Source organism: Corvus brachyrhynchos, unplaced genomic scaffold, assembly GCF_000691975.1.
Source record: "Corvus brachyrhynchos isolate BGI_N302 unplaced genomic scaffold, ASM69197v1 scaffold115, whole genome shotgun sequence".
NCBI classification, from domain to species: domain Eukaryota; kingdom Metazoa; phylum Chordata; class Aves; order Passeriformes; family Corvidae; genus Corvus; species Corvus brachyrhynchos.
In genome coordinates, this window is record NW_008239553.1 from 14,662,195 (window position 1) to 14,688,964 (window position 26,770).

Below are 26,770 nucleotides of genomic sequence, written 5' to 3' on the forward strand. Positions count from 1 at the left end.
CTCTGGGGGGAACTTATCAATGTAAAGAGTATAGGATCAAGGTCTCTTCTATTGTGCCCAGTGACAGAACCAGAGGCAATGGGCCCACCCTGAAACATGACAGGGTCTGTTTGAACATCAGGAAACACTTTTTCATTGTGAAGGTGCCTGAGCACTGGCACAGGTTGCCCAGGCATATTGTGGAGTTTCCATCCCTGGAGACAGTCTAAACCTGTCTTGATATATTCCTAGGCAAACTGTTCCAGGTGGATCATCTTGGACAGTAGATTGGACCAGATCCTTTCCACCTCAATGACTCTGTAATTCTGTAAGCTCAGGAAGTTTAGCTGCCAAATCCCTTCAGATACAGAAATCTAAAATATACCACTGGTCTTCCATGATCTCTCTGCATAGCTCATTATGTTTTTCATCTGTTAAAAGTTTTAAACTTTGCTGTAGGATGGTTTTTCCATTTGCTTGTTTTTGTTTTACCTGTGAAGCCTGAGAAAACACAGCCTTTTCCAGGGTTGACCCCTATTCTATTTATGACCTTTAAGGGCAGGTTCCCAGAAAGCCATTTTTAAATATCCAGCTCTAGCATGTCAAAGCAATCAGACAGTATTGCAAGCAAAATCCATATCCCATATGCTCTTAAAATGAAAACCTAAGACTCTGGGACAGGTTCCTTATGGGCTAGTGCACAGAAACACTGTGGGATGCTGATTTAAACCACTTGGGGCTAGAAGAGCCCAACCATAGCTCAAGTAAGACTACTAAATTAAGTCTAACTCCAGGCTAGTCATCTTCTATCAACACTTACTATGGCTGATCCCAGGGAAGTGCTGTATTTCTCTCAGTTCCCTTAGAGCTCCATTTTGTCCTATGATATTGTATATTATTATATAATAAATGATTAATTTTACAAACAAAGGATACAAAATGATCCTGACTTAAAGACATTTAGGTCATTTGTGAATGTCAAGTGCTGATACTTTGAACAGAGAACAGGAGAGGTGAACTACAGTGTTTGCTATGTTAATGACAAAGTATGGCACTGAAATAAGCAGAGATACTGCGTGGATCAGATTTTCAGTACAGAACAAGACATTTCACAGAAGAAGGTGATGCTTTTCAAACATGACCATAAAGTGCTGTAAAATTTCTAGAAAGAAATCCTTTGATTTAGGCTGAATAAGAGAAGACAATAAGGATGCATGGCTGTAACATCCAGAAAGGATATTGAGGAAATGCCCTTAAAAAACAGAACTAAGAGACTGAAATAGGAACTTTGAGAAAACTGCTTTCCATTTGCCTGTACCTTTATCTCTCTTCTGCTTTATCTGTAGTTGGAGAACAGAATTTAGGAAAATTGTATGCAAAAACCTAAGTTTTCTGGCTTTATACTGCAGCTCCTACTCCCCCAAATTAAACCGAGTCTTCATTTCTCATGCAGTTTTTTTGTTATTCTGAAGTAACAGCACTCATTTAGCTTTCCTTCAGTGAATCCAGATACTGATTTATCTGTGTTTCCCTGCTTTCTCTTCAAGTATTCTTCTCTCCTAAGCTCCTTTTCTTTATTTTCATTAAACTTTTTGGTTGATGTTCTGAAGGTGAATTGTTTTTTTAATTTTCACTCTTTATCAAAAGCATACAAATTAATCTAATTTAAATACAATTCTAAATAAATAAAATCGCAAACCTTCTGTAATATTGCTTCCTGAGCATATAGGATGTACATTCCATAATGTCTGCATAAAGGAGGCATCCACCTGAATATTTCCATTTGACACGGAGAAAAAAAAATTATCAACAAACCAGAATGCATTATAAAGTAAACATATAAATATTCTTCTAGAATATTTGGGAAAAAGGCATGGAAGCGGTCTTGTTTTGGAGGAGGGACTCACACACATGCACCCCGTTCTGTGAGGAAAAATAAAAATGCATTACAACCAGACATTATTCCCTAGATCAGAAAAAAATAATTCATAAGAATCCCAACCAATCTCGCCATATCCTCACAGAACTTTGTATTTTCCCATCATTTGACCGCTGCCTAAAGAAACAAACTTACCAGGTATCTTTCAGAGGACACACTGACCAGGATAAGGTCATCACCTATTCGAACTTTTTCTCCTTCTGACCTTTGCTTAGAAGCAGGGTGTATTGTCCACCAGCATGCCTCACCTATAGGACAGAGGCACTAATCAAGGTTCTACAAAACAGACAACTCCCAAGAGATCTAAGGATATCTTTATTCAACATTGAAATATCATTATAAAAATGGTCTTACAGGACATTCACCTTATAAGACCACATCATTACTCTTTTCAATGATTTTCAGTCCTTTTGTTTTTCCTTGAAACTTTTTGTCAACCAATCTTTGTCATATCTGATATTTCCCTTTTCAAGTACTTTCAAAGACACTGTTTACAAAATACTGCTCAATACTGCTCTCCCTTGGAGGTTCTCCTTGCCAGTAACTTGCTGACAGCTACCTTCATCTTATATATCATCTTTTGTGTCTTCTTTTGTTTAATGGTCATATTTAATTCACAACCTTCTGTACCATGTAGCATATCAGATCTGGAAGCAGTTTGACTAGCACTACAAACCATACGATTACAAAATAGCCAAACCTAAGGGTGACAACCATAGAACGTTTCCTACACATTAAACACTACATGTTAAATGTTCCAAGTTACTCTGCACACACACACACTGATTCTGGGAAGATTACCTAATTCATTTCACAATTTCACACTCTTCAGAGTGTGAAAGATAGGACCTTGAAGAAAACAAGGTGAATTCAAATTTCTCACCAGACAATGCGAAGGGGAAAAAAAATGCAATGGCAAATTTGGTAGAATCAGACAAAGCACAGAAATGTGTTTGATTGATTAAGATATTTCATGTAAAACCTCCTTAAAACAAAATTACTAGTTACATCCATACAAATGTAAAATGCTAAATCTTCAAAGGGAATAGTTTTTAATAGCCAATGGCTTTTCCCTCTGCTACATGAAGAATACATCCTGCAGCTCAAACTGATTCATTAGGACAGTTTCATAGGTGAGGAAGTAGGGCAAGGGGAAGTGATTCTATGGTAGTCAGTTTATGAGCTTTCCAGGCATGCAGTAGTTACCAAAACCCTCTGTGCAGAAATGCAACAAAGCACTCTTTTTATGTGTTGCTTTTTTGAATCTTACCTATGTGTACAAGGGTTTTCTTGAGTATGTACAGTTAAGCAAATACCAATGAAACAATTACAGATACTTGTTATAAAACCTCATTGATAGACGCAGAAAAATGTACAATAATTCTGAAAAAAGCTATAAAATTATAAAAACAGATTCCACTGAAACTATTTTCTTAGAGATTAAACATACATATTCCTTTTATGACATACATTCCTTTTCTCAACGTGCCTATAGAAAATGTTCTCCAACTAAGGCAACCATCAAAGATAGCCAAATAACAGGCTGCTAATATCTGTCTAAAGACATCTTCTGTATGGTTATAAACAAATGAAAGACAAACTTCACTCATTAAAAAGAGAAACTTTTGTAGAGAGTCCCCTGAAAAGAAAGATTCAAAGATTATGATTTACAAAAATTTTAACACCTACACTGCCAGTGCCTCTCCATCATCAATTAGTCTATTTGATTTTATTTTCAAAATAATGAAAAAGCAATAGAAAGCACAGGTTTATATTATCACAACTGGTATTTCTTTATTTGAAGCTCTATATTAATGAGTTGTGTATACAGATACTTAGATTTTCCCTTTGAGATATACATCTGGGCCTGAGTACTACAGTCACCTGTTATATTCTAAGGAGTACTCATCACTTTCAGTAACCATAACCACTATGCACACAGCAACATGTAAATCTATTTGTGGCTCTTTATGGCTAAGTTACCTTTGCACTCATGTAATATAGCTCCCAGTTGCAACTCATAATTTATATGTGTTTTCATGGAAGCACAGAATTTTTTTTACTATATTTCTGTCAGCAATAATGTTAATGGCAGTACTCCCAGAAATACACTAATTAGATTTTAAATCTTTCTAGTAATGTCACATTTGTGTTGTATCTCTTCCACTTCATCCCATTATTGTTTTGTCCATTTTATGTGTGTATTTCTATCCAGCTCTTTTAGCAATGTGCTCATTACACATTTTCTGGTTTCCTGCACTACAAGTTGCAAACTTCTTTTGATTCTTGGTTACAATGTATATTGTGAATGCACCAATATATGGCTTTTCCATAGTGTCAGAACACAAAACCAAAACAAATGCATCATATTTATTTTATTTGACAGAAATTTTTTACTTTGACCATTATCCCTCATTTTATTGCAGTTGTGTTAAGTCAGTTTAATTGCAAGACTCTCTCACATTCTTACACAAAGTCATTTAATTTGCTGAAAGTCATTAGTACTGACAGTCATTTCTTTCAGTCATCTTATTCCTGATGAAAACATAAGGACCCCATTCATAAGCTTACAGTTACATTAAACTCAATGCCTCTTCTAAAACCAGAAATGAGTGACTCATTTTCCTTCAAAAATAACTTGCCATACCTGCTGCATTTTCTCGTAGTCCCACATCAAAGGCAAGTTTATCTGTCTGGGATCTCGATGATGTTAAACATGTCAAATACTGCAAAACAGTGAAGTTATTGAAAACAAAAACCCGACAGTATCCATTAACACACATGCCAAATGAATACATTCACATTACATCATCTTACTATCATATTTTTAATTAGTTAAACATGAAGATATTTGTACAGAAGCTCTTCCTGAACTTAAAACATCTAAATTATTTTCCACTGCAGCACATTTCTATTTCAGCTGTGCAATTTAGCTTCTACCTTCTGAAGTTTCATATAGCTCATCAGATAGGAACAGGAAAACATCCAATTACAGCCCTATCATAACAAATTTGATTCATGAAAACATTAAAAAACATACCAAAAGGCAGTAATCATACTTGCAACTAAGGTATATCAAGGCAACTACAATTTTTATGGTTTATAAACATAAGCAATGAAGTTTGAAGATTAATGTAGCATTTTCTAGTACAGGAAAAAGGAAGGGAAATATTTTCCTAACTTCTCAATTCTTCAGCCTTCTATTAGGTGTATTTACATGGGCCCTAGTAGGTCAAAGATTCAAAACAGCTGAAATTTTCTAGTTGTAGAATATAGTACGATGAAATCTATACAAGGCAGCCTGAAGACAGCATCTTTGTGGGCATAATCCCTGGGAACTATGGGATGTCAAATGGAACACCTTATCTCATAAAATATGGGGAAAAAAATAACATATATCACAACAAATTCTAGCTGTAGAAGTACTTGCTAATGGAAGTATCATTAAAATGAATTCCTTAAGGACACAGCAATAATCCATGGCCAAAGGAGCTTTTCCACTATGATTCTGAGTTAGATAAAGAATCTGAACAATCCTGTTGTGTTAAGACACCATAAGTTATTAACTTCTTTTTCATCTAGTGCAGACAATAGCTTGGAAAAAATTCCAAATTTACGTGGTATTTATTTTGGTAAAAATACATTTATTATTCATGCTATTCATTCAGTGCAAGTGCTCCCTCACTTACCATTTCACTGAACGAATGTCGAAGTAGTATAGCATGGCCATACAGCAGGGTTCTGTGGCCACCCCCTTGGGCTGCCTGCAGAACAGGATGGACAAAGTCAGAACTCCACTGATCATGGACCATGATCAGAACTATGCAGCAACATGAAGAGCTATGACAGTTCAAAGAATAAGTGCAAATATTGCAACAGATTATGAAATGTACACAGTGAGGAAAAAATCATAATAATGAAGTTGCTACAGCAATAGCCAAATATCTGCCAAAGGAGCAAACGGGGTTTTTTTGTCAAAGGCTTTTATTGTTACCTAATTTTCATTATGATTTAGTAAAACACAGCATTTGCAAAAACATATTTTAAGTTAAATAAGATACTACTTACCTTTCTTATAAACTTCACGCAGGCATTAAAAAAAATGACAACATAAATATGTATATATACATACAGAAACTGAAATCTGAAAGAGAAAATAGCATACCTACTGCCCAGAACAGTTTAAGGGTATACTAGGAATATCTACTTGCTAATGTTAATCTTAAACATGTTTCAGATTCATTAAAGGAACTGCATCCATAGTTTCAACCAAGTACAGTTGTTAATTTTGAATATGTAAAACTATGACAAGATCAGGGAGTGGCAACCATTTGCTTCCTTTAGAGGATTTAACACTCGTCTTTTGAGTTCCTTTTGGATGGTATTTAAGGTCAGTTCTCATCCTTGGATTCATTTGGAAGGGACAAAGATAATTAAAGGATACTCTAAGAACTCAAATAATGGTTATACACCTGTAGGCAAATGGTTTTACACACTGTGAACCACACATAAGTTAAACTACCACCAAGCTTCTTCAAAATATGTCATTCGTAAAAAGAAGGTTTTAATCCTGCAGGAACTTCACTGTTTGGTGAAGAAAACTGGAAAAACATGTAGCAGTGAATATAATACGTTTTTTATACATTAAAACTTTCTTTATTTTAATGAAAAAGGAAAGTCTTAACAGCAAAGTCAACTGTAATTACGAACAGGTCATCAGAAGAAAATTACATGTCTTCAGTATTCAGTTTGCAACAAATATATGAATACTGACAACAAGCAATGAAACAATTCGTGCTATTTTATTACTGAGAGTTTTTTAAGTGAATGGCTTGTAACTTTAAGGCTGACTTACTAAAAAAAAACAAAAGAAGAAAACAACACAACCAAACCAAAAAAACAAAACCTCCAAATTGAATAAGCTACATTCTTCCTGTAGAAAAATCTAAAACTAACAGCAGAACTCTGTTCCAATCTAAATTTAATATGAAAAACAAACCACTTTTTATTTCAGCCTTGCTATTAGAATGAACTGCTGTATTCCTACTGCAGTTTCCCCAACGGATTGTACCTAACTTCAAAATAAATGCAGGAAAAGATACTTTCAAAATAAATACAGCACAACAGATTACATTGTCTTTTTTATTGTCTATTGCTCCTTAAGCAAGAGTGTGATCATTTTCACCAGACATTTCCTCTACTTCCAATCCCAAATAAAATATTCATATATCTTTATTAACCTCAGATTAAATCTTTCAGCTGAGGTTTGGGGTGAATATTTTGGAAATATTAAAAATTATGTAATTTCTTAGGAATACTAGAAATGTTTAAATCAATCTTTTGATTTCCTAAGCCTATGTTTTATAGAACACAATGTAATTGCAAAAATAAAAAATCATCATTTTTTATGTAGTGGAAAACAAAAGATCAGTATTAATAAGTCTGAAAACCATGTATGCAAAGGTTGACAGTGCAAGATCAGAGGTGACAGATCTCCATCTTTCTCATCTGTGCAATAATATGTGCCAGTTAAAGAGCTGAAGTGCAGGAAAAACCATTAGGGTGTAGAATAAGTAAAGCCATAGAGTTTTATCACGCTCACTTTGTAAGAGAATAAAAGTTCAATTCAGCTCGATTCAGCTGAAATTGGAGAACTGGGGTCAAAGCAATCAAATTGATGATGTTTCTGGATTTGTGGATTGCAAATATTCAAAAGACAGTTGCACCAGCTCCTCACTGTCAAAGAGAAATTAATATGAATACAGTAGTGGCGCTATAATGTCACAAGAAAACTCTGACATCAGGACCCTCTTCTAGAAAATCCTGGACAAGGAAAAAAATGAGGAAAATCTATATTCAGATTTCATGTTCTTTGAGGTAAATTTACTTACCCCTTCACTAGCATTATCCCCTGTGCTGGCCAGCATTTCTTGAAGGGCTCTGACAGACAGTGACTGCTCAAGGACGAAATTACAGATGCAAAGGTCTGGGGGGACATACTGTAAAAGTAATTAAACAGTACAAGAACAGATCAGCAGAACAGGTGAAAAAGGATGAAAAGTGGGGTTGAACACATTTATTTTAATTTTTTGATCTATACTTAATGTCTACTTGTGTGGTTTTGAGGTACATACTATTTTCCTGTATGAAAACAATATAAATCCATTCTTCATAACTTGACAACACAGCAATTTTACATTCCTTGAGCTGTATTCCTCACAGTAAAATGAAAATTCTTCAGGTTCAAAAGAAAAAACATTTCCCCTACATATTACTGCTTTCCTGTCTTTTAGAATGACACCACAAATATTGTAGTTCTCTAATCTCACTGACGAACAGAAGAGAAGGTACATGATCTTATTTGATGTATGAGGTTTATAGAAGATATTTACAGCAGTAACTAGATAGATAAGATTCAGAATCTTATGACATAATAATATGAACTCTTTTAGGAAATCTCAATTTTTGAATCAATGTCTGCTGGTTTTGAAACATGAAACTTACATTCAAAGAAGACTTTTTTTTTTCCAATTTCTTGGCGCTGATATAGCCAAAGAAAGATATGTCCAAGGGAAAAAAGTCTCAAGAGGAACCATCAATGTATACAAATACATGGCAGAAAAGTACAAAGAAGACAGATCCAGAGACTACACAGTAGTACCCAGGGAAAGGACAAGAGGAAATTGACACAAAGTGAAATACAGCAAATACTTTTTAAACATGACAAAACCCCCTATTTTTACTGTGAGCATGGTAAACAGTAGAACAGGTTGCCCAGAGGGGTTGTAGAGTCTCCACCCTTGGAGATACTCAAACTCTGACCCGGGTGTCCTAAGCAATCTGTTCTGTCTGAACCTATTCTAAGTAGAGAGTTTGGACTTGATGACCTCCACAGACTCTTTCCAACAGTAACAATTCTGTATTCCATGATTCATGATAAAGATCATGGCTGTGGATGAGCTTTAAAGTGGATATGGACTTCTTCTTTTTTACATAGGAGTCACAAGAGAGAACAAAATTCTTGATAACGTTGCATTTTAAGGTCGTGAAAAGTGAAGAAATAAAAACAATTTAAGAAAAAGATGCAGAGAGAACAAAAGAGAGAGGAGGTCCTCCTCCATTTGATTTATTCTTAACATTCTGTTCTAGTAGAGGTTTACAGTTTCATCTTTTCTCTCTCCTCTCAAGCTCTGCTTATTACTTGGGGATTAGTTTACAGTTTCATCTTTTCTCTCCTTTCTCCTCTCAAGCTCTGCTTATTACTTGGGGATTTTTTGGTTTTTTTTTTCTTCCCATTTCTCTAGCTTCTATTTTCAATTTGTCATTTTTAATCTTTTAAAATTTTCTTTTACTTAATCATTTTTGTCCCTGTACATTTAAGGTCCTGATTGATAATGAAGTCAGGAGCAATGCTTAACACCAGTAACTAACAGGTGACAATGCTTCTAAAATTATCAATCCAGTGTATCAATAGATTTCAACCTGCAGCAGTAATAGAAATACATGTGTTTAGTGAACTTAAATCTTAGTAACAGTCTGGAGACTTATCTTGAAAATAGGAAGTATTTCAGTTACAGCAATTGTCTTAGTTAAAGAATAGCAGCTTTCAACTGCTCACAAGTGTGCCTCAAAATTTATTTGGAATCTCTAGGAAATTTTTGCAAACAATTCTAAGATGAAGTCAGGAAGAAAAACATACATAAGGTCCCTCTAGCATCACATTTAAGAAACCATAATTAAATGTGCTTGTGAATAAGTAGGTTAACATTCACTGATCAGTTACACCAGTTGAGAGTATCAGCTTCTTACTTTAGCTTCTGATGTTGGCTCCAAAAAGCACAGGCGATTCCCAAGTCCCTCAGCTGCCAAGCAAAACTTCCTTTGTTCTTTATGAATACTGGCAACACACTGAAGTACTACTTCATCATCCTGTCACAATATGAAGTACAAGAAAAAAAAGTAATTATTTAGAAGTTATATACACACTATAATGTTAAGAAATCCTGCAACATCTGTTGCAAATTAAGACATTATACTTCTATGACTGATATAATGTACATATGCAGAGATTCTTTTGATGTATATCTATATCAACTATAAATGTAAAGATTTCCATATAGATTTATATTCAAGACTTTATCAAAGTGACACAGACTGCACACTATCTTCACGACTTTTACAAGTGTTGTGTCCTTTTGTTTCTTTAGCAATATAAAACAAACTGTAAGCACACTGTCACTAAGTTTTACTTAGCAAAATATTTTTAACGCTTACAGTAAAAAACCTTTAGTGCAATTTTGCAAACAACAGTGCTCTTTGTCAGCACAGTAAACTATCAACACTATTCCTCAGAATGCCGAATTTTAACTTTTAAATTTTCATGTAATATAGAAATCTCTGTGCACAACCAAAGATCCAGGAGGCATTTTTCAAGTGAAAGCTCAAGTAAGTCATAAGAACTTGATCCTCAAAAGACATACCCCAAGAGTAAGAGCACTCTGGAAAAGCGCTTTTACAAGTTATTGCATAATATAATGCCAGACGCATAAAGTGCCAAGCTCTTTTTCACCTCTTAATATGTGACACTAAAGCTGATATAAGCAAGCCAAAACAGATTATATTTAGTGTTTCACTGTGTCATAGAACTAAAAATAATTTTATTTTCCAAAACTTGTCCACTTACTAAGAAAATCACCTCTGAGAGAGCAGCAGTAGAAGCACTTATTTTTATACAGGCATGTAACTGTTTACCAAAAGACACTGCCTTACAAGTTTTTAAGGGGGCGGAAGCTGATAAAACAAGAGTGATATGATATGTCACTGTCCCCTCCAGCTACAAATTTATACTGGTGTTAATTATTATTATCAAAGCAGATACACAACAGCCGCCTGTACTGAACTCTGAGATCACTTGAACAATTATGTTCTAAAAGCAGAACTGCTATTTACAGTCCCCTTACGCAACTGCAATGCTATGACACTACCATGGCTTTGGCCACTTGAAATAAAAGCTGGGAGAGACAAAGTCATTTTCACCAAAGGAGCTAAGTGACACACCCTTTAAATAAGGAAATCAAAAACGAGTTTTCCACTTGTGTGATTTTACACGTGTGCAAGTTACAGGGCTTTCTTTTAAGAGACCCTTCACTGCCTACTTATTACTACTACTACTGAAATGGGCAACTATTACATTTCAGACTAATCAGCAGTTACAGACAGTGTTTTTCTTATCTAGCTTTGCATGACAATCAATAGTGGTTTCAACAGTACAGAAAAGGATTTAAAGATATTTTTGCAAACAATTCTAAGATGTAGGAGTCAGAAAGAATTAATTAATTCAAAAAATCTATCTTTCTTCCTTTTGCTTCTGCTTCCATTTCTATAAAACGCTCTCTGAAATTTTTAGCTTCCAAGTTCATTAATAAAATAATTTTCTGCTTTTTAATCTTCAGTGAAATAGGTTGCAAAATATTAACAATACAATTAAACACTCATTACTACATGCCTCCCTTAATGAATATTAAAAAATTATCTATTTGGTGGGGAAAAATTAGAACATATGTAAGATAAAAATAAAGATGTTTAAAACATTTTTCATCATCTGGTTCCCATATCAATATTTGAACATACATATTTTAGAGCTAAAAATAGTACAATACTAAAACATGAATTTATAAATACCAAGATTTAGAATAAAATTGAGATTTGCAACTTAGCTTGCACTTATCATTACATTACATTACTTCCATATAACTCAAATTGTATTTATTCTCCCTACTATATTAAAGTATTCTTCATTCCACAGAGGTATATGCATAGTCTCTATTGTAATTCGTATTTCCCTAAAAAATTATGTTATGCTTTCGGTCATTTTACAAGGGCACATCCTATCTTTTATAGGGCAAGGGGTCACAGCTTCAAGCTGAAAGAATGTAGGATTAGATTAGGCATACACTGGAACAGGTTGCCCAGAGAAACTGCGGATACCCCAGCACTGGAACTGTTCAAGGCCAGGTTGGATGGGACCCTGAGAAACCTGGTCTAGTGGAAGGTGTCCCTGCCCATGGCAGGGGGGTTGGAACTGGATGAGTTTAAACATCTCTTCCAACCCAGACTGCTCTATGACTCTATTAACATACATAAAACTTACTTAAAATGAGAATTAATCAAATAAATTACTACTTTCTTTTTAAATCCACATGCATAAAAGGGCAAGAGTTTCTAACATAATGAAATTAGTATTTTAATATTCTCGAATTCAGAAAAATAAGCACTTAGCATTTACACTGGCATCACAAAAACCTTATCGATCATTAAGTTCAGTAATCCCAAAACACAAGCACAGAATGTTTTAAGAAATGTATGCAGCATTCAACACGGAGGTTTTTTGTTATTCACCTAAATGGCCAGTGTGCCCTTTCCTTTGTGCTACAACACTTAACAAGCTGGACATTTGCTATGTAAGGTAAAAAAACTTCAGTAGTTTTTAAACTTTTTTTTTTAACTATTTTTTTAAAGTGGCAAGAATATGATATTGTACGGTATTTCAGAATGTTTTGCAGTAAAGTTTTTAAAAGTATTCATTCAGGACTGAGCGTAATGGATTAGCAGAACCTATGCAATCTGCAAATGAGACAATTATGCCCTGTTAAGATGATTTAGCGTTAAAATGTTCTCACTGAAGAAACATCATTCTGGCTGAGGTCTGTAATTGCTTTTCTGGCCTGAAGATGCTAATAGAAATGAGTTTTATGGAGTTGCTATGCTATCATGAAAAAGCAGTACCCTGTTTGCAGTACCTAGTTTGTGAACCATGAATTCAACATATTTAAATGGTTTTGATTCAGTAAGTGTTTAAAATGCAATTTTTCTCATCTAGCTGCTCTGACATTTCCATGTTCTAGTCCATTTACTTTTGGGGGTGGGGTCTTGGTTTTGTTTTTTGTTGGGTTTTTTGTTGTTGTTGTTATTTGGGGGGGGTTGGGGGGGTTGTTGTTGTTTGGTTGGTTTGTTTGTTTGTTTTGGTTGGCTGGTTGGTTGGTCGGTTGGTTTTTAATAAAACAGGTTTAGAGTGCGTGGAATCACAGGCAGGAAAGGATATCCATAAACGGTGGTCATTTGCTCAAGAAACTGCTTTTGCTATTGCTCCTCAAAAAGTACACACATTCTAAGCATCAGTTACTAACAACTGCTTTCCACCAGTGGCATCATCAAGAATTATGTAAAGTTAACCATGAGATACATTTTGTACTACCATAATTCTATCTATGCACAAATACAGATGCATAGCAACTTTTAACTGGTTTTTTTCCTTAATGAAGAGGAAGTGAAAGTTCTCCCCTTCTGTCCAGAAATCTCATACCTGATTAGGATTAATCTCTCATCCCTTTAGCAAAAGGACACAGACAGAGTAACTCCATCCCAATTCTAAGAAGGTTTATATATAGAAACATTGAAATTGCTAAAATGTATTTCAGATGGTCTGAAATCCTGCAGAATTTACCTAGTGTCATGTAGCTAATGTGTCACAATACTGTCCATTGTCCATTCATGTATTCACACAAATGCATAACTTTTGCAAAAAGGAAAAGGACAGTTTTGAACATTTGGGGGTTTTTTGAAAGTAGGTAACCACATAACTTTGTGTACTGCAAAAGTAAATTTCTATTTGCTTTGGCTAGAGCTGAAGCTGTATTCCGAATTTGACTATGTAGTAATGTCAATGTACACTGATAAACAAAGGTATTTCTAAAACAGTTACAAATTCAATATGTTCTAATTTTAAGAATGAACAAGTTACCAAAATAGAACTTGACTCTACACAAAAGTATGTCTTTTGTGAATACATTAAATATTTAAATTTTTTTTAACTGAAAACTTTTATTCCTAGCCTTCAGCAATACAAAATCAAACAGTATACTATATAGCTTTAAAAATTAATTTTTAAAGAACCACAGTCCAGTAGTTCATTACCAAACACTATTTTGTCTTGATGTTCAGGCTGTCTTCTTCCTCAGGTTTCAATATAAAGTGATGGTGAACTTAAACTGAGCTTCCTGTGACAAAATAATAAGTCAAAACATAAACAAAATTGATCTTTTATTACTCAATTACTTGACTTGCTGCAAAGGGATTCAATGATCGAGGTAAATTAATATATTGTTGACATGACCTTGCTCCTTCACAATTCACTAGTTTATCAACACAGAATTGGATAATAAAGAAATTTGAAAAGTTAATTAAACTTTTTCATTTATGTTGCATATATATTCCCTAATTAAGAGTTGTAGTGACTTATACAATGCACATAAATTGTATCCAGAAATAGACACAATTCAATATATTTTATATTATCAAACACAGAACCATGAATACACTAAATATATACATACAAATTTTGCGGGAAAATTATACCCTAGATTTAGTTTATTACCTCCTGAGTCAACATCCAGCTAATCTCTATTCTATTCAGAGTTGAAAATGAACTGATAAAATAAAATTGACATGACACTGAAAATTAATCAGTTCTAGATAATGAATCAGCTTTGTTATAATAGTTCAAGAAGAAAGTTTTCTCAGAAAAGCATATTTTGCCTATCATTTACTCACAGCTGCAATAAACCTTCAAACTTGCACAGGAATTACTAACTTAAATGCGAAGTGATACAGAATTGTTTGAAAGTACATTCTTCTGTAAAACCATGGAAAAATTTTATTTGATAATACATCCTTTCCATCAAGAAATATATATTATTTTTTAAAAAGCCAATAAATGTCTATTAAACAAGGAAACCCAGAATTCCTGGGTTATTATGGTAAAACAAGCAGGCATATCAAGTTGATGCTCTATACAGGCCTGATTAATGTGAGACACTTGCTGATTATGGATCAGTGCTGTGAAAAAATGAACTAAGTAAAAATCCACAGCTGCCTTCACTCTTTGATAGACAACATTCTACTCACATCTCTTACTCTATCACTAAGCACAGGATGTAAATAAATATCTTGCTAGCATTTGAACACTAGCTCTAAACTGATTCTTCTACAGGACTGCATTTCTTTAGAGTTTTCTGGAATAATCTTGGAAAACAAGTAAAGTTCACCCGAAATTGCAGTCTACAGTGGCTGCATTTTTTTTCACAAAATAAGTAACTACGTGCAGAGTTGACAATGCTCTAACCCAAGATGGATTTGTTTGTGCCCACCAAAATTTGTTTGAGCCCACCACTTCCTTTCCCAAGGGGAATGGTCTCAATGAAAAGCTACCTCCATGAGGTTCTATTTTTTGCAGAACTTTGTCCAAAATGCACAGCATCAGTGCATGGCTAACATCACAAAATAAGTTCAGACATTTCTTAAAACAAGTACAGGAAACATTATCTTTGTCCCATTTAAAAAACAATCTTATAGTCTTAATTAAGAAATAGAAAAGTATTTCTACTTGCAAGTTTAAGCTTTAGCAGTGTTACCCTAGGATATGGAACTGGATTTTCCTCTTCCTACAGCAAAAAATCTCTCCTAAATCTAACCCCATTACAAGCATTTGAAGTGGAGGGAAGAAAGGGGGAGGAGGTATGGCAGCAGTCACAATCAATGAATACACGAATCCTTTATAGAATTCTACATTTTCTAGAGTTTGGCAACTTAGTTTTGCAAAGATCTTGATGACAGAGTACAGAAGTGAACTTCTTATGCTGCTTCTGATTTCTTCTCGGTTACCCAGGATTCACCATTGTTTTCAGGTCAAGATATTTTCAGATCCAGGCAAGCAGTTTTTGTACTTGAGCATGAAAGGGACATGCCTCCCTTCCATCCTCTGCCTGTCCAGCCTTCAGCCTGCTCTTGAATTCATGTGAAATTCTAATTTGCAACCTCCTGTGCACTGAAGTAATACAGTTCAGCTACAGGAAAATCAAATTCTTGTGTTTGTTTTCAGTCTGGGGTCCACAAGTTGCATTTCATATTACCAAGTTCCCACATCACAAGTTTCAGTGAAGTTTGTTGTCCATGTCACTTCCAGCCTGTCTTTTCCAGTCTAAAATGTCCTAACCTCAAATAATTGGTTCCTCATCTGATTGTCATCCTGTTCCTCATTTGACCTTTCCCTCAACATTTTCCAGTTCTAATGTTTTCTTTTTAAAATAAGATAATCACAATTCCATTTATTATTAAAGGTATGGAAAAAATCCCATGTTTCTGGAATAGCAAAAAGATGTTCTCTATTGTGTTCTTTAGTCTAAGTAATTTCTAATATTTAATTGCCCTTTTTGGCCATTAATGAGTATTAAGCTGGTTCATTAGCTGAAATACTACAACACCAAGATCTTACTTTTAATTTCTGAGCCAATTATTTTAAACATGAAGCTGGATTGATTTTGTTTCCCCTCATATTTACAAATAAATATTTAGCCTGAATTTCAACTGTTACTTAATTTCTGAAGGTCTTTCTAGAATGGTTCATGGTTTGATCACATTCCCACTACTCTAAATAACTTCCTACCATGAGTGCTGTACCTACTTATCCCCCTTCCCAGATCCTCCAACTCCTCCCCTTCCCTGGCGAAGGCAGTCAAACGAACTGATCAGCATCCATCTTTAACACCTCAAGCTGAATAATATCATAAGCAACCTGCTCCAGAGAGCACTTACAATCTCAGAAACTCTGATGTTTAGTGAAATAAATAAATAAATCCAACAAACTAATTAGGGCCATGAGTAATAGTTTTAAAATATGTATAAGAGTCTGCTCCAAAATGGAAAGGAATATTATATTTCCCATGTGTAACACATAGAACTAGTAATATAAATCTTTAACTGCAGCAAGATTCAGGCTGGGTATTGGAAAAAATATTTCCTTTTCCTTTCCTAATGATAAGAATAGTAAGGCTCTAAAACTGGGTTGGTTATAGAACATGTTATCACCACAGGTATTTAAAAGCAATTTATGTTAACATCTGTGAGTATGCTGTTGCAGGGGTATAGTCAGTCTTTTCTGAGACAAGGAAATATACATACCCTGAGGTCTCTTAAAATCCTTGTTTTTCAAGATCCCCTAACTGACAAATAATCCTTCATGGTTACTGAACGCTAGAACGTGATTTATAATCCACTACGGACCATCAGTTGGGTTGATCCCAATGCAAAAATATATATTTTCCCTCTGTTTTCTACATATTTATGTTTTCATCTCTTCTCGTGAAAAGCAATGAACAACCTGAAGTGAGGCTTTAGAATTAGAAATAGACATTATTCTGCTGTCTTCTCTTTATCTTATTCCAACTATGTTTTAGTTATACAGTTTTTTTTCTGCACAATTCTTGAGCGCACAAGAAACAAGACACAACCTGCTTTATTTCTTCATGGGTATTCACAGTCTCTCACTTGACAAATTGCAATAAATATTCTCAAAAAGATTACTAAAGATTACTATATCTTACAATTAGCTTCTCTACCAAATGTGCCATCAGTCAGAATGATAGCAAACAGAAATTCCACTAATTTCATACTGTAAAATTCCAGCTTTATATATTCCATTACAAAATGTGCACATAGAGTTAAAGTTTTGAATTTTAAACTTTGTGCACACTACTGTTTGAATATCTTGATAATAAAACTCCTATGGTCTCAAAAAAGCTACCTCCATGAGGTTCTATTTTTTGCAGTACAGAACTTTGTCCAAACAGCATCAGTGCATGGCTAACATCACAAAATAAGTTCAGACATTTCTTAAAACAAGTACAGGAAACATTATCTTTGTCCCATTTAAAAAACAATCTTATAGTCTTAATTAAGAAATAGAAAAGTATTTCTACTTGCAAGTTTAAGCTTTAGCAGTGTTACCCTAGGATATGGAACTGGATTTTCCTCTTCCTACAGCAAAAAATCTCTCCTAAATCTAACCCCATTACAAGCATTTGAAGTGGAGGGAAGAAAGGGGGAGGAGGTATGGCAGCAGTCACAATCAATGAATACACTAATCCTTTATAGAATTCTACATTTTCTAGAGTTTGGCAACTTAGTTTTGCAAAGATCTTGATGACAGAGTACAGAAGTGAACTTCTTATGCTGCTTCTGATTTCTTCTCGGTTACCCAGGATTCACCATTGTTTTCAGGTCAAGATATTTTCAGATCCAGGCAAGCAGTTTTTGTACTTGAGCATGAAAGGGACATGCCTCCCTTCCATCCTCTGCCTGTCCAGCCTTCAGCCTGCTCTTGAATTCATGTGAAATTCTAATTTGCAACCTCCTGTGCACTGAAGTAATACAGTTCAGCTACAGGAAAATCAAATTCTTGTGTTTGTTTTCAGTCTGGGGTCCACAAGTTGCATTTCATATTACCAAGTTCCCACATCACAAGTTTCAGTGAAGTTTGTTGTCCATGTCACTTCCAGCCTGTCTTTTCCAGTCTAAAATGTCCTAACCTCAAATAATTGGTTCCTCATCTGATTGTCATCCTGTTCCTCATTTGACCTTTCCCTCAACATTTTCCAGTTCTAATGTTTTCTTTTTAAAATAAGATAATCACAATTCCATTTATTATTAAAGGTATGGAAAAAATCCCATGTTTCTGGAATAGCAAAAAGATGTTCTCTATTGTGTTCTTTAGTCTAAGTAATTTCTAATATTTAATTGCCCTTTTTGGCCATTAATGAGTATTAAGCTGGTTCATTAGCTGAAATACTACAACACCAAGATCTTACTTTTAATTTCTGAGCCAATTATTTTAAACATGAAGCTGGATTGATTTTGTTTCCCCTCATATTTACAAATAAATATTTAGCCTGAATTTCAACTGTTACTTAATTTCTGAAGGTCTTTCTAGAATGGTTCATGGTTTGATCACATTCCCACTACTCTAAATAACTTCCTACCATGAGTGCTGTACCTACTTATCCCCCTTCCCAGATCCTCCAACTCCTCCCCTTCCCTGGCGAAGGCAGTCAAACGAACTGATCAGCATCCATCTTTAACACCTCAAGCTGAATAATATCATAAGCAACCTGCTCCAGAGAGCACTTACAATCTCAGAAACTCTGATGTTTAGTGAAATAAATAAATAAATCCAACAAACTAATTAGGGCCATGAGTAATAGTTTTAAAATATGTATAAGAGTCTGCTCCAAAATGGAAAGGAATATTATATTTCCCATGTGTAACACATAGAACTAGTAATATAAATCTTTAACTGCAGCAAGATTCAGGCTGGGTATTGGAAAAAATATTTCCTTTTCCTTTCCTAATGATAAGAATAGTAAGGCTCTAAAACTGGGTTGGTTATAGAACATGTTATCACCACAGGTATTTAAAAGCAATTTATGTTAACATCTGTGAGTATGCTGTTGCAGGGGTATAGTCAGTCTTTTCTGAGACAAGGAAATATACATACCCTGAGGTCTCTTAAAATCCTTGTTTTTCAAGATCCCCTAACTGACAAATAATCCTTCATGGTTACTGAACGCTAGAACGTGATTTATAATCCACTACGGACCATCAGTTGGGTTGATCCCAATGCAAAAATATATATTTTCCCTCTGTTTTCTACATATTTATGTTTTCATCTCTTCTCGTGAAAAGCAATGAACAACCTGAAGTGAGGCTTTAGAATTAGAAATAGACATTATTCTGCTGTCTTCTCTTTATCTTATTCCAACTATGTTTTAGTTATACAGTTTTTTTTCTGCACAATTCTTGAGCGCACAAGAAACAAGACACAACCTGCTTTATTTCTTCATGGGTATTCACAGTCTCTCACTTGACAAATTGCAATAAATATTCTCAAAAAGATTACTAAAGATTACTATATCTTACAATTAGCTTCTCTACCAAATGTGCCATCAGTCAGAATGATAGCAAACAGAAATTCCACTAATTTCATACTGTAAAATTCCAGCTTTATATATTCCATTACAAAATGTGCACATAGAGTTAAAGTTTTGAATTTTAAACTTTGTGCACACTACTGTTTGAATATCTTGATAATAAAACTCCTCTCTTTTTTTATTCTTGTTTTTTAGTCATAGGGTAGTTCTCCCAGCAAAATGTCATTCTAATTTGACAGTGACTTTTCTTTGATGAGGAAAAAAACAAGACAGGCTGGCAAAATAAACCAGGACAAATATTTTTCTAAACAAGGGAATGAAATGCAAAACCACAATTAAAGTAAACCCAATATACTTTTAAAAACACTGGATATTCATAGACATATTCTCTGTTAAAACATTTGCTGATAACTGAATTCTGATGCTCCCACGTGCAAATATTTTGTACTTGCACTTTTGCAATTCTGTTCCTGATTCTATGCCAAGATATATAGGGAAAAACATATACTTTTTGTCCAGTGCTTTTCACCTATACCAAAGGGCTATATAACAAGTTAAAACTGTGATTTAAAAAAAAAATTTATTCCAAATGGGTTTAGTATGACCCCCAGAATTTGGGAAAACAGAAATTGCGTCTAATTCTATTCTCGTTTTTCCATTAATGAAACTTCCCTGTCCAACCACCCAGGGGCCCTCTGGCACAGTCACTCTTGCACCACCTGAGCTGGGACTGAGACCTTTTAGCAGCTACACCCCCACACTCACACCAGGTTCCCTCACCTGCTTGACCACAGGGTTCCCATTGCAGTCTCAGATGTCCAGATCCTTCAAATAATTTAATCATGATGCAATAACTAAGTAACAAAATAAAGCTCGAGCTGGTGCCCCCCATGAGGGACCCTGAACACAGGAACCCCATGGCTTTTGTACCACCACAGTCTGAGCACAGGAGACTCTGGGGGCTGTGAGCTCCTGCTGGGCCTCCGAGTGTCTGGCCCCCTGGCTGGGCCACAGGTCCTGTGTCCTTCTTTATGCAAAGGGTCTCCCAGAGCCCAACCTGCAGCTCTCACTGCAGCTGCTCTCTGAGATACTTTCACTGAATGGATTCCCCAACATTTAGTACTGCAAACTATGTAGCACTCTTTAATCTGTAGAATAACAAATGCTAAAAATCAAGTGAGGATACAGAACTATTCTTTCAGAAAGCTTGATAAAATTCACTTAGATAGAGGAAATAATTGTTTTTAAATTGTGTTATTTATGTCCATTATAATTATGTAAATAGTTTAATCTTATTCTCAAAAAAATACTCAGTGCATCATAGTCAGTTTTTACAAAAATGGAAAATCATATAGTCAATATCCACCTACATCATGGATAATTCAGCAGCTTTAATAAAAGCTGTAGGTTTGGTCTTTGAATTTCTAGACAGTGTTTTGTGGGAAGTAAGTCTAAATCACCAGACAACAGTGAAAATACAGAATTAAGTGAGTAGTCAAAGTGCTTTTTCACTTGATCTATTTTTTTTTTTTTTGGTAGAGTGATAAATCACTTTTCTGTAGTCAAATTTCACAGCTGCTATAAGGCTAATGATGTATATGAAACACTTGTCACACCCATTCCTTGGTTTGCTGCATTAAAGAAGATAATTGAAGAAAGGTGACTCAAGTTAGCAAGCTGATGAAGCGTACCAAGACTTCCTAAATACCAGTATAAAAATAAAGTGTGTTAACTATATGTTTCTGTTGTATAAATCCATTTAGAGGATCCATTAAAAAGAGTCCACAATTTACCTAGCTTCCAACTTCTTAGTAGATATAGTCAATTATTCCACTAATTCTAAAACAGAAGCTTCATAGAACACCACTTTAAAGGATTCCACTACTTCCACATCTGAAAAGAACAGAACCTTTCAAACTTATGAACTCATACTCTATTATTGGGATTAATTGCTTCAGTTATTGTTACTGCAACACTTGGAAAATTTGAATTTTTTCTTTCTCTTATACTGTGAAAAATTAATTTCGTGAAACTGATACAGAAAACAGTTCTAGTATGGCTTATTATTTCTGCTACTGCTTTTCTCCTTATGATAAAGGATGTGGAAAAATTCTGGCTGTTGAATTTATTATTTACCAAGGCAACACAGTCTTAACTATTTAGACTTCCTAATTAAGTTCGTAAAAATTAAAAGGTTCTTTTATTAAATCATGCTTGGGTTGTTTTGGGTTTGAGGCTATGATCCAGAAAAATAACTTAATGTATTCATTTGCCATCTAGCTAGAACAATTCAGCTGGTTTAGGTTCCTGTACTGCAAAAATAGAGTAATTTTCCTGCAATTAAGAACAGAAGTTTGGTAATTCTGTATCACATGTCCATGCAGAAGTCAGATTCAGAGCAAAAGTACATAACTACATCAGAAGTCTTGCTTCATGATCATATCACTTTTTCTCTGACAAATAACTGAGGTATAACCCTCAATAACAAAATTCCTTAGGGGAAATTTCCAAAAGCTCCTCTATATTAATCTTTATTTGCTAAGGCAATTCAATTCTTAATAAACAAAATCATTGTTCATTGTTACACAATGACTGACACTTGTGTATAATATGCAGTACAGATTTGACTAATTGAAGTTTTGAATATTTTGGATTTTTTTTTTGTTGGAAGACAGAACAGATTTCTCACTTGAAAAGTAATTTTTATTACAGTTACAAAGCTAGTGGATGACATGGATTTTTCATTTTGCCTACTCTTTGTCAAGACAAAAAGCAACTTCTTTCTTTTTTTGACTAGTCCTGAGAAAATGAAACAGGAAACAAAGTAAAATCTCAAAAAATGTTTATAAGCCTCAAAAACCCCAAATCCAAACCACATAGAAACAAAGAAACAGACAAAAATTAACTGGACCCTACTAGGCTTACACTCTTACCTGTAGTTTCTATCAATGCATCCTAGCAGGTCTTTACTAATGGCTCAACAGTGATCAGCAGTCTCCAAAAACTACTACAGATGTCTGTGAAGTCCTGAGATTAAGGGAATAGTGACTAGCTACTAGAAGCAGCTTTGCCTTACCAAGCACATGGGGAAAGGTACACGACAGAAGTTGTCATGTGAAGGAGCAGGAGCAATTACCCTTGGTCTGTAAACTTGGAAAGGGAGGACAGTATGTGAACCTCCTCTTTGGAGATAAATTAAGAATGTACATAGAGAAAGAAAGTGTACTGTTTCTTGCAGGAGAGTTTTGTTGTGTACTCTTTTATTCTCTTTTCTTTTTCAGATCAAAACAATGACAAGTCACCCAGTTCTTCAACAACTCAAATCCCTCTCTTTAAGTTGAGTAATATGCACTTTAATCATATGCTTCCTTATCAAATTAGAAATGAACAGAACAAAGAGCAAAGAGGCAATATGCAATGCATATGATCCATGCTGAAGCTGTGTGAACATATAAAAAGTTGTGGAATTTAAATACTTATTTTCAAACTTAAGTTTGGACATACTTATTTGTCCTAATTCAAATGTTCTTATAGGTAACTTTATACTTCTATTCAACTTGAAAGGTACTCACATTGCCATATTCTATTCAGTATTTCCATGTTTAAGCATTTCAGTCATATTGTCAGGCAGCACAAGAAAAAAACCTGTGCCTGCTCATCTAAAAAGACATCTGAAATTATAATAATGGGAATAAAATTAAACTGTAAACTGCTAAGACAGATAAGTTAACAGGACAAATTTAATTATTACCTTTCTTTAAAAAAACACCCAAACCGTATTTCCAGTCATTAAACCATTTGTATTGTTTTTTCTCTTACATACATGCCAGCAAAGCAGAGGTTTCCTGTTTACAGAACTACCAATTTTGTCTCACAGCAGTTACATTCTGCCGTTCTGCCAAAGAGAAGTGAATCTTCTGTATATCTCTTGAGAGCACTTCTTTTCCCCACACTATCCACTCATAATAGTGAAGACAAAATTTTTCAATAAATACAAATATACTTGTTCCATAAATTAATACTAGAAATAGTGTTAACTAAAGTATGTATTCAAGGACTAAGGCAAGGTTCAATATCAGAGTCAGCTTATGAACCAAAAAAGGTTCATAAAAGATTCAAGTTCTATTTTTCATTTCTGTAATTAGAAAAGCTTATACAGGTCTACTGCAATATGATAGAATTTATTAGTACGTCCACACAGAAGTGCATACTGCATGAATATTTTGGTCCCAAAATACAGACATCACAGTCATGTAATTGAATCAGGAAGAGGTCACATGAATATATCATCTTAGGCTTTCCTTTGCTTTCAATGTCTATAAATAAATCTTCTGGTAAGCAGTATGTGTTAACATCTAAAACAAAGGTGTGCTGAGAGACCTCATATTGTAAATCACCACAAAACCCATAAACAAATGAAGGAAACCAATACCCAGAGCAGATCTTAAATTAGTGGTGGTCATGGGGAGGTGGATTCTCAGGAGATTTAGCTTTACTTCCAGTACTTGCTATTGGTTGTTTTTAACATCTTTTTATAAATTGAAAGCCTTTATTTCTTCATAGTAACATACCAAGGCCTGTCTTCCCCCAGTAAGCATACAAATTTCTCCCAGTAACCACAGCCTGTTGACTGCAAATGGATCCTTATGATGACAGCAGAGTTCTTTGATGGAAATAGCACCCTCTGACCATTCTCAGAAGACTTTAAAAATAGAGTTGGGGTTTCCGTTGTCAGTCTATTCCTTCAACAGTGGTTGGACCAAAGCCTAATCATAACTCTGGAACATACTCTCGTATCTTATATCAAGCCATCAGCAAGGCAGAATAAGCAAATATACAGCAATAAAACATAGTCAGTCCTTTTCACAAAAAAAACCAACAAACCCAAACAAAAACAAAACCAGAAAAACCTTTGAATAAAATATTGCTTCAGAAAGTCAAGCAGTGTAATATTGACCATTTTGCTGCTTTTTTTTTTCAATTCAAATTCCAGGTTGTATACTTGATATTGAAGCACTTAGATAGTTTGCTGCCCTTCGTATCACAGCTTTCTCTACCTCTCCCTTTACACAGTTCTTCATGGAAATGAGATAGCATGAGATAGTGACCAGAAACGGATATCCACCCCAAATACCAAGACCAAGTGTAATATCCAAAATATTTATCTATCGTCTGTCATTAAAGCTGTGCCAAATATTCTTTAAAAATCACCCCTTTGACTTCAAACTGTAATGCATGAGAAAAAGACTTATTAATAGAGCTGGTGTAAACTAGTTATGCAGACCAGGTTGGTGCACCTCAGGCAAATTAAATATGTCCTCTCCTATCAGGCAGAGCCCTGTCTTTACAAAAGTGTTCTGGTTTCAGCAGGGGTACTGAAAGGGTTTCTTCGCAGTGGCTGGTACAGGACTATGTTTTGGATTTGTGCTGAACAGAGTTAATAACATAGAGATGTTTTTGTTATTGCTGAGCAGGGCTTGCACAGAGCCAAGGCCTTTTCTGCTTTTCCTATGGCCACACTGGTGAGGAAGCTGGGGGTGCATGGGAGGTTGGGAGGTGACACAGCCAGAGCAGGTGACCCCAACTGGCCAAAGAGATATTCCAGACCATATGGCATCATGCTCAGTATATACAGGGGGTGGAAGAAGGAAGAAGGGGGGACATTTGGAGTGATGGTCTTTGTCTTCCCAAGTCACCATTACAGGCGATGGGGCCCTGCTCTCCTGGAGATAATGAACACCCGTGGGAAGCCCTGCGTTCATTCCTTGTTTTGCTTTGCTGGTGTGCATGGCTTTTGTTTTCCCTTTATCTCAGCCCATGAGTTTTCCAACTTTTACCCTTCTGATTCTCTCCCTGATTCTGGTGGGGGACTGAGTGAGTGGCCGTGTGGGGCTTGGCTGCCGGCTGGGGTTAAAGCACAACAGAAAGGAAGTGACATTAAGTATACATGTTAATTAACAGAATGACAGATTGACTAAAAGCATCAAGATATACGCCATGCTGATCAAGAAGTGGAATTACCCAAGAAAGGTGTACCCTGCCTAAGTACCCTATCATTGCTTACTAAATGGACATGTTAGAGCAGGTCCCAAGGAGGGCTGTGGAAACAGTCAGAGGTTTGGAGAAGCTCTCTTGTCAAGAAAGGCTGAGAGAGTGGGAACAATTCTCTCATCGAGAAGGCTGAGAGAGCTGGAGTTGTTTGTCCCGGAGAAGAGAAGGCTTCAGGGAGATCTCAATGAAGCATTTCAATACTTAAAGGGACTTATAAGAAAGATGAAGAGAGACTTTTTACCGGGGCTTGTAAGGACAGGATAAGGGACAACAGTTTTAAACTAAAGGGTTGATTCAGATTGGACTCAAGAAAGAACTATTTTAGAAGGAAGGTGATAGGACACCACAACATGTTGTCCAGAAAAGCTGTGGTTGTCCCATCACTGGAACAGGTCTCTGAGCAACCTGATCCAGTGAAAAATGTCCCTGCCCACGGCAGTGGGCTGGACTAGATGATCTTTAAAGTTCCCTTCTGACCCAAACCATTCTATGATTCTATGAGTTGTGGTGTCAGTACTGGCATGCTTTGCAACTCTCACATTCATAACCCCTGACAAAGGTTATATAAGCAAATGAAGAAATATACTAGATATATTAGGAAAGGAAGGTATTATAGTTCATTTTAATGGAACATCCTTTTGGAGAGAGAAATGAATGTAAGATACATTATTGTGTATGTACAGACTTGCACATATTTTGTTTGTTTTACCCATTTATTTTACATCTGGTGCAAGTGAAGCAGGCTAACCAGTTAGCAACAGGAAGATATAACATAGAACATCCATAAAGACAAATTTATAACAAATTTATTTTCATTTCAGAAATTAACTGGTTACTGAAGTTCACAAATGTAAGATATTTTGGCATAATAACCCAGCCTGTAGGGTTTAGCTTAGAAATTTTAACTGTTCGAAAAGGTATCATAAATACTAATGGAATAGCCAGTGTCTTGTCTCAATTACAGATGAACCAATTTAAAAAA

General features: G+C 35.2%; 1 protein-coding gene across 18 annotated transcripts in view; it reads right to left on the minus strand.

The window, feature by feature from the left end:
• Nucleotides 1-26,770, minus strand: part of RYR3 (ryanodine receptor 3) — a 204,435-nt gene that overhangs the window by 142,741 nt on the left and 34,924 nt on the right. For all 18 annotated transcript variants that reach the window (XM_017741942.1, XM_017741945.1, XM_017741940.1 and 15 more), the window contains exons 2-8: nucleotides 9,728-9,847; nucleotides 7,810-7,917; nucleotides 5,987-5,998; nucleotides 5,608-5,682; nucleotides 4,566-4,644; nucleotides 2,054-2,166; nucleotides 1,679-1,778 (exon numbers count right to left, since the gene is read on the minus strand). In XM_017741942.1, the coding sequence (XP_017597431.1) occupies nucleotides 1,679-1,778; nucleotides 2,054-2,166; nucleotides 4,566-4,644; nucleotides 5,608-5,682; nucleotides 5,987-5,998; nucleotides 7,810-7,917; nucleotides 9,728-9,847 (607 nt within the window). The remainder of the gene's footprint in view (nucleotides 1-1,678; nucleotides 1,779-2,053; nucleotides 2,167-4,565; nucleotides 4,645-5,607; nucleotides 5,683-5,986; nucleotides 5,999-7,809; nucleotides 7,918-9,727; nucleotides 9,848-26,770) is intronic.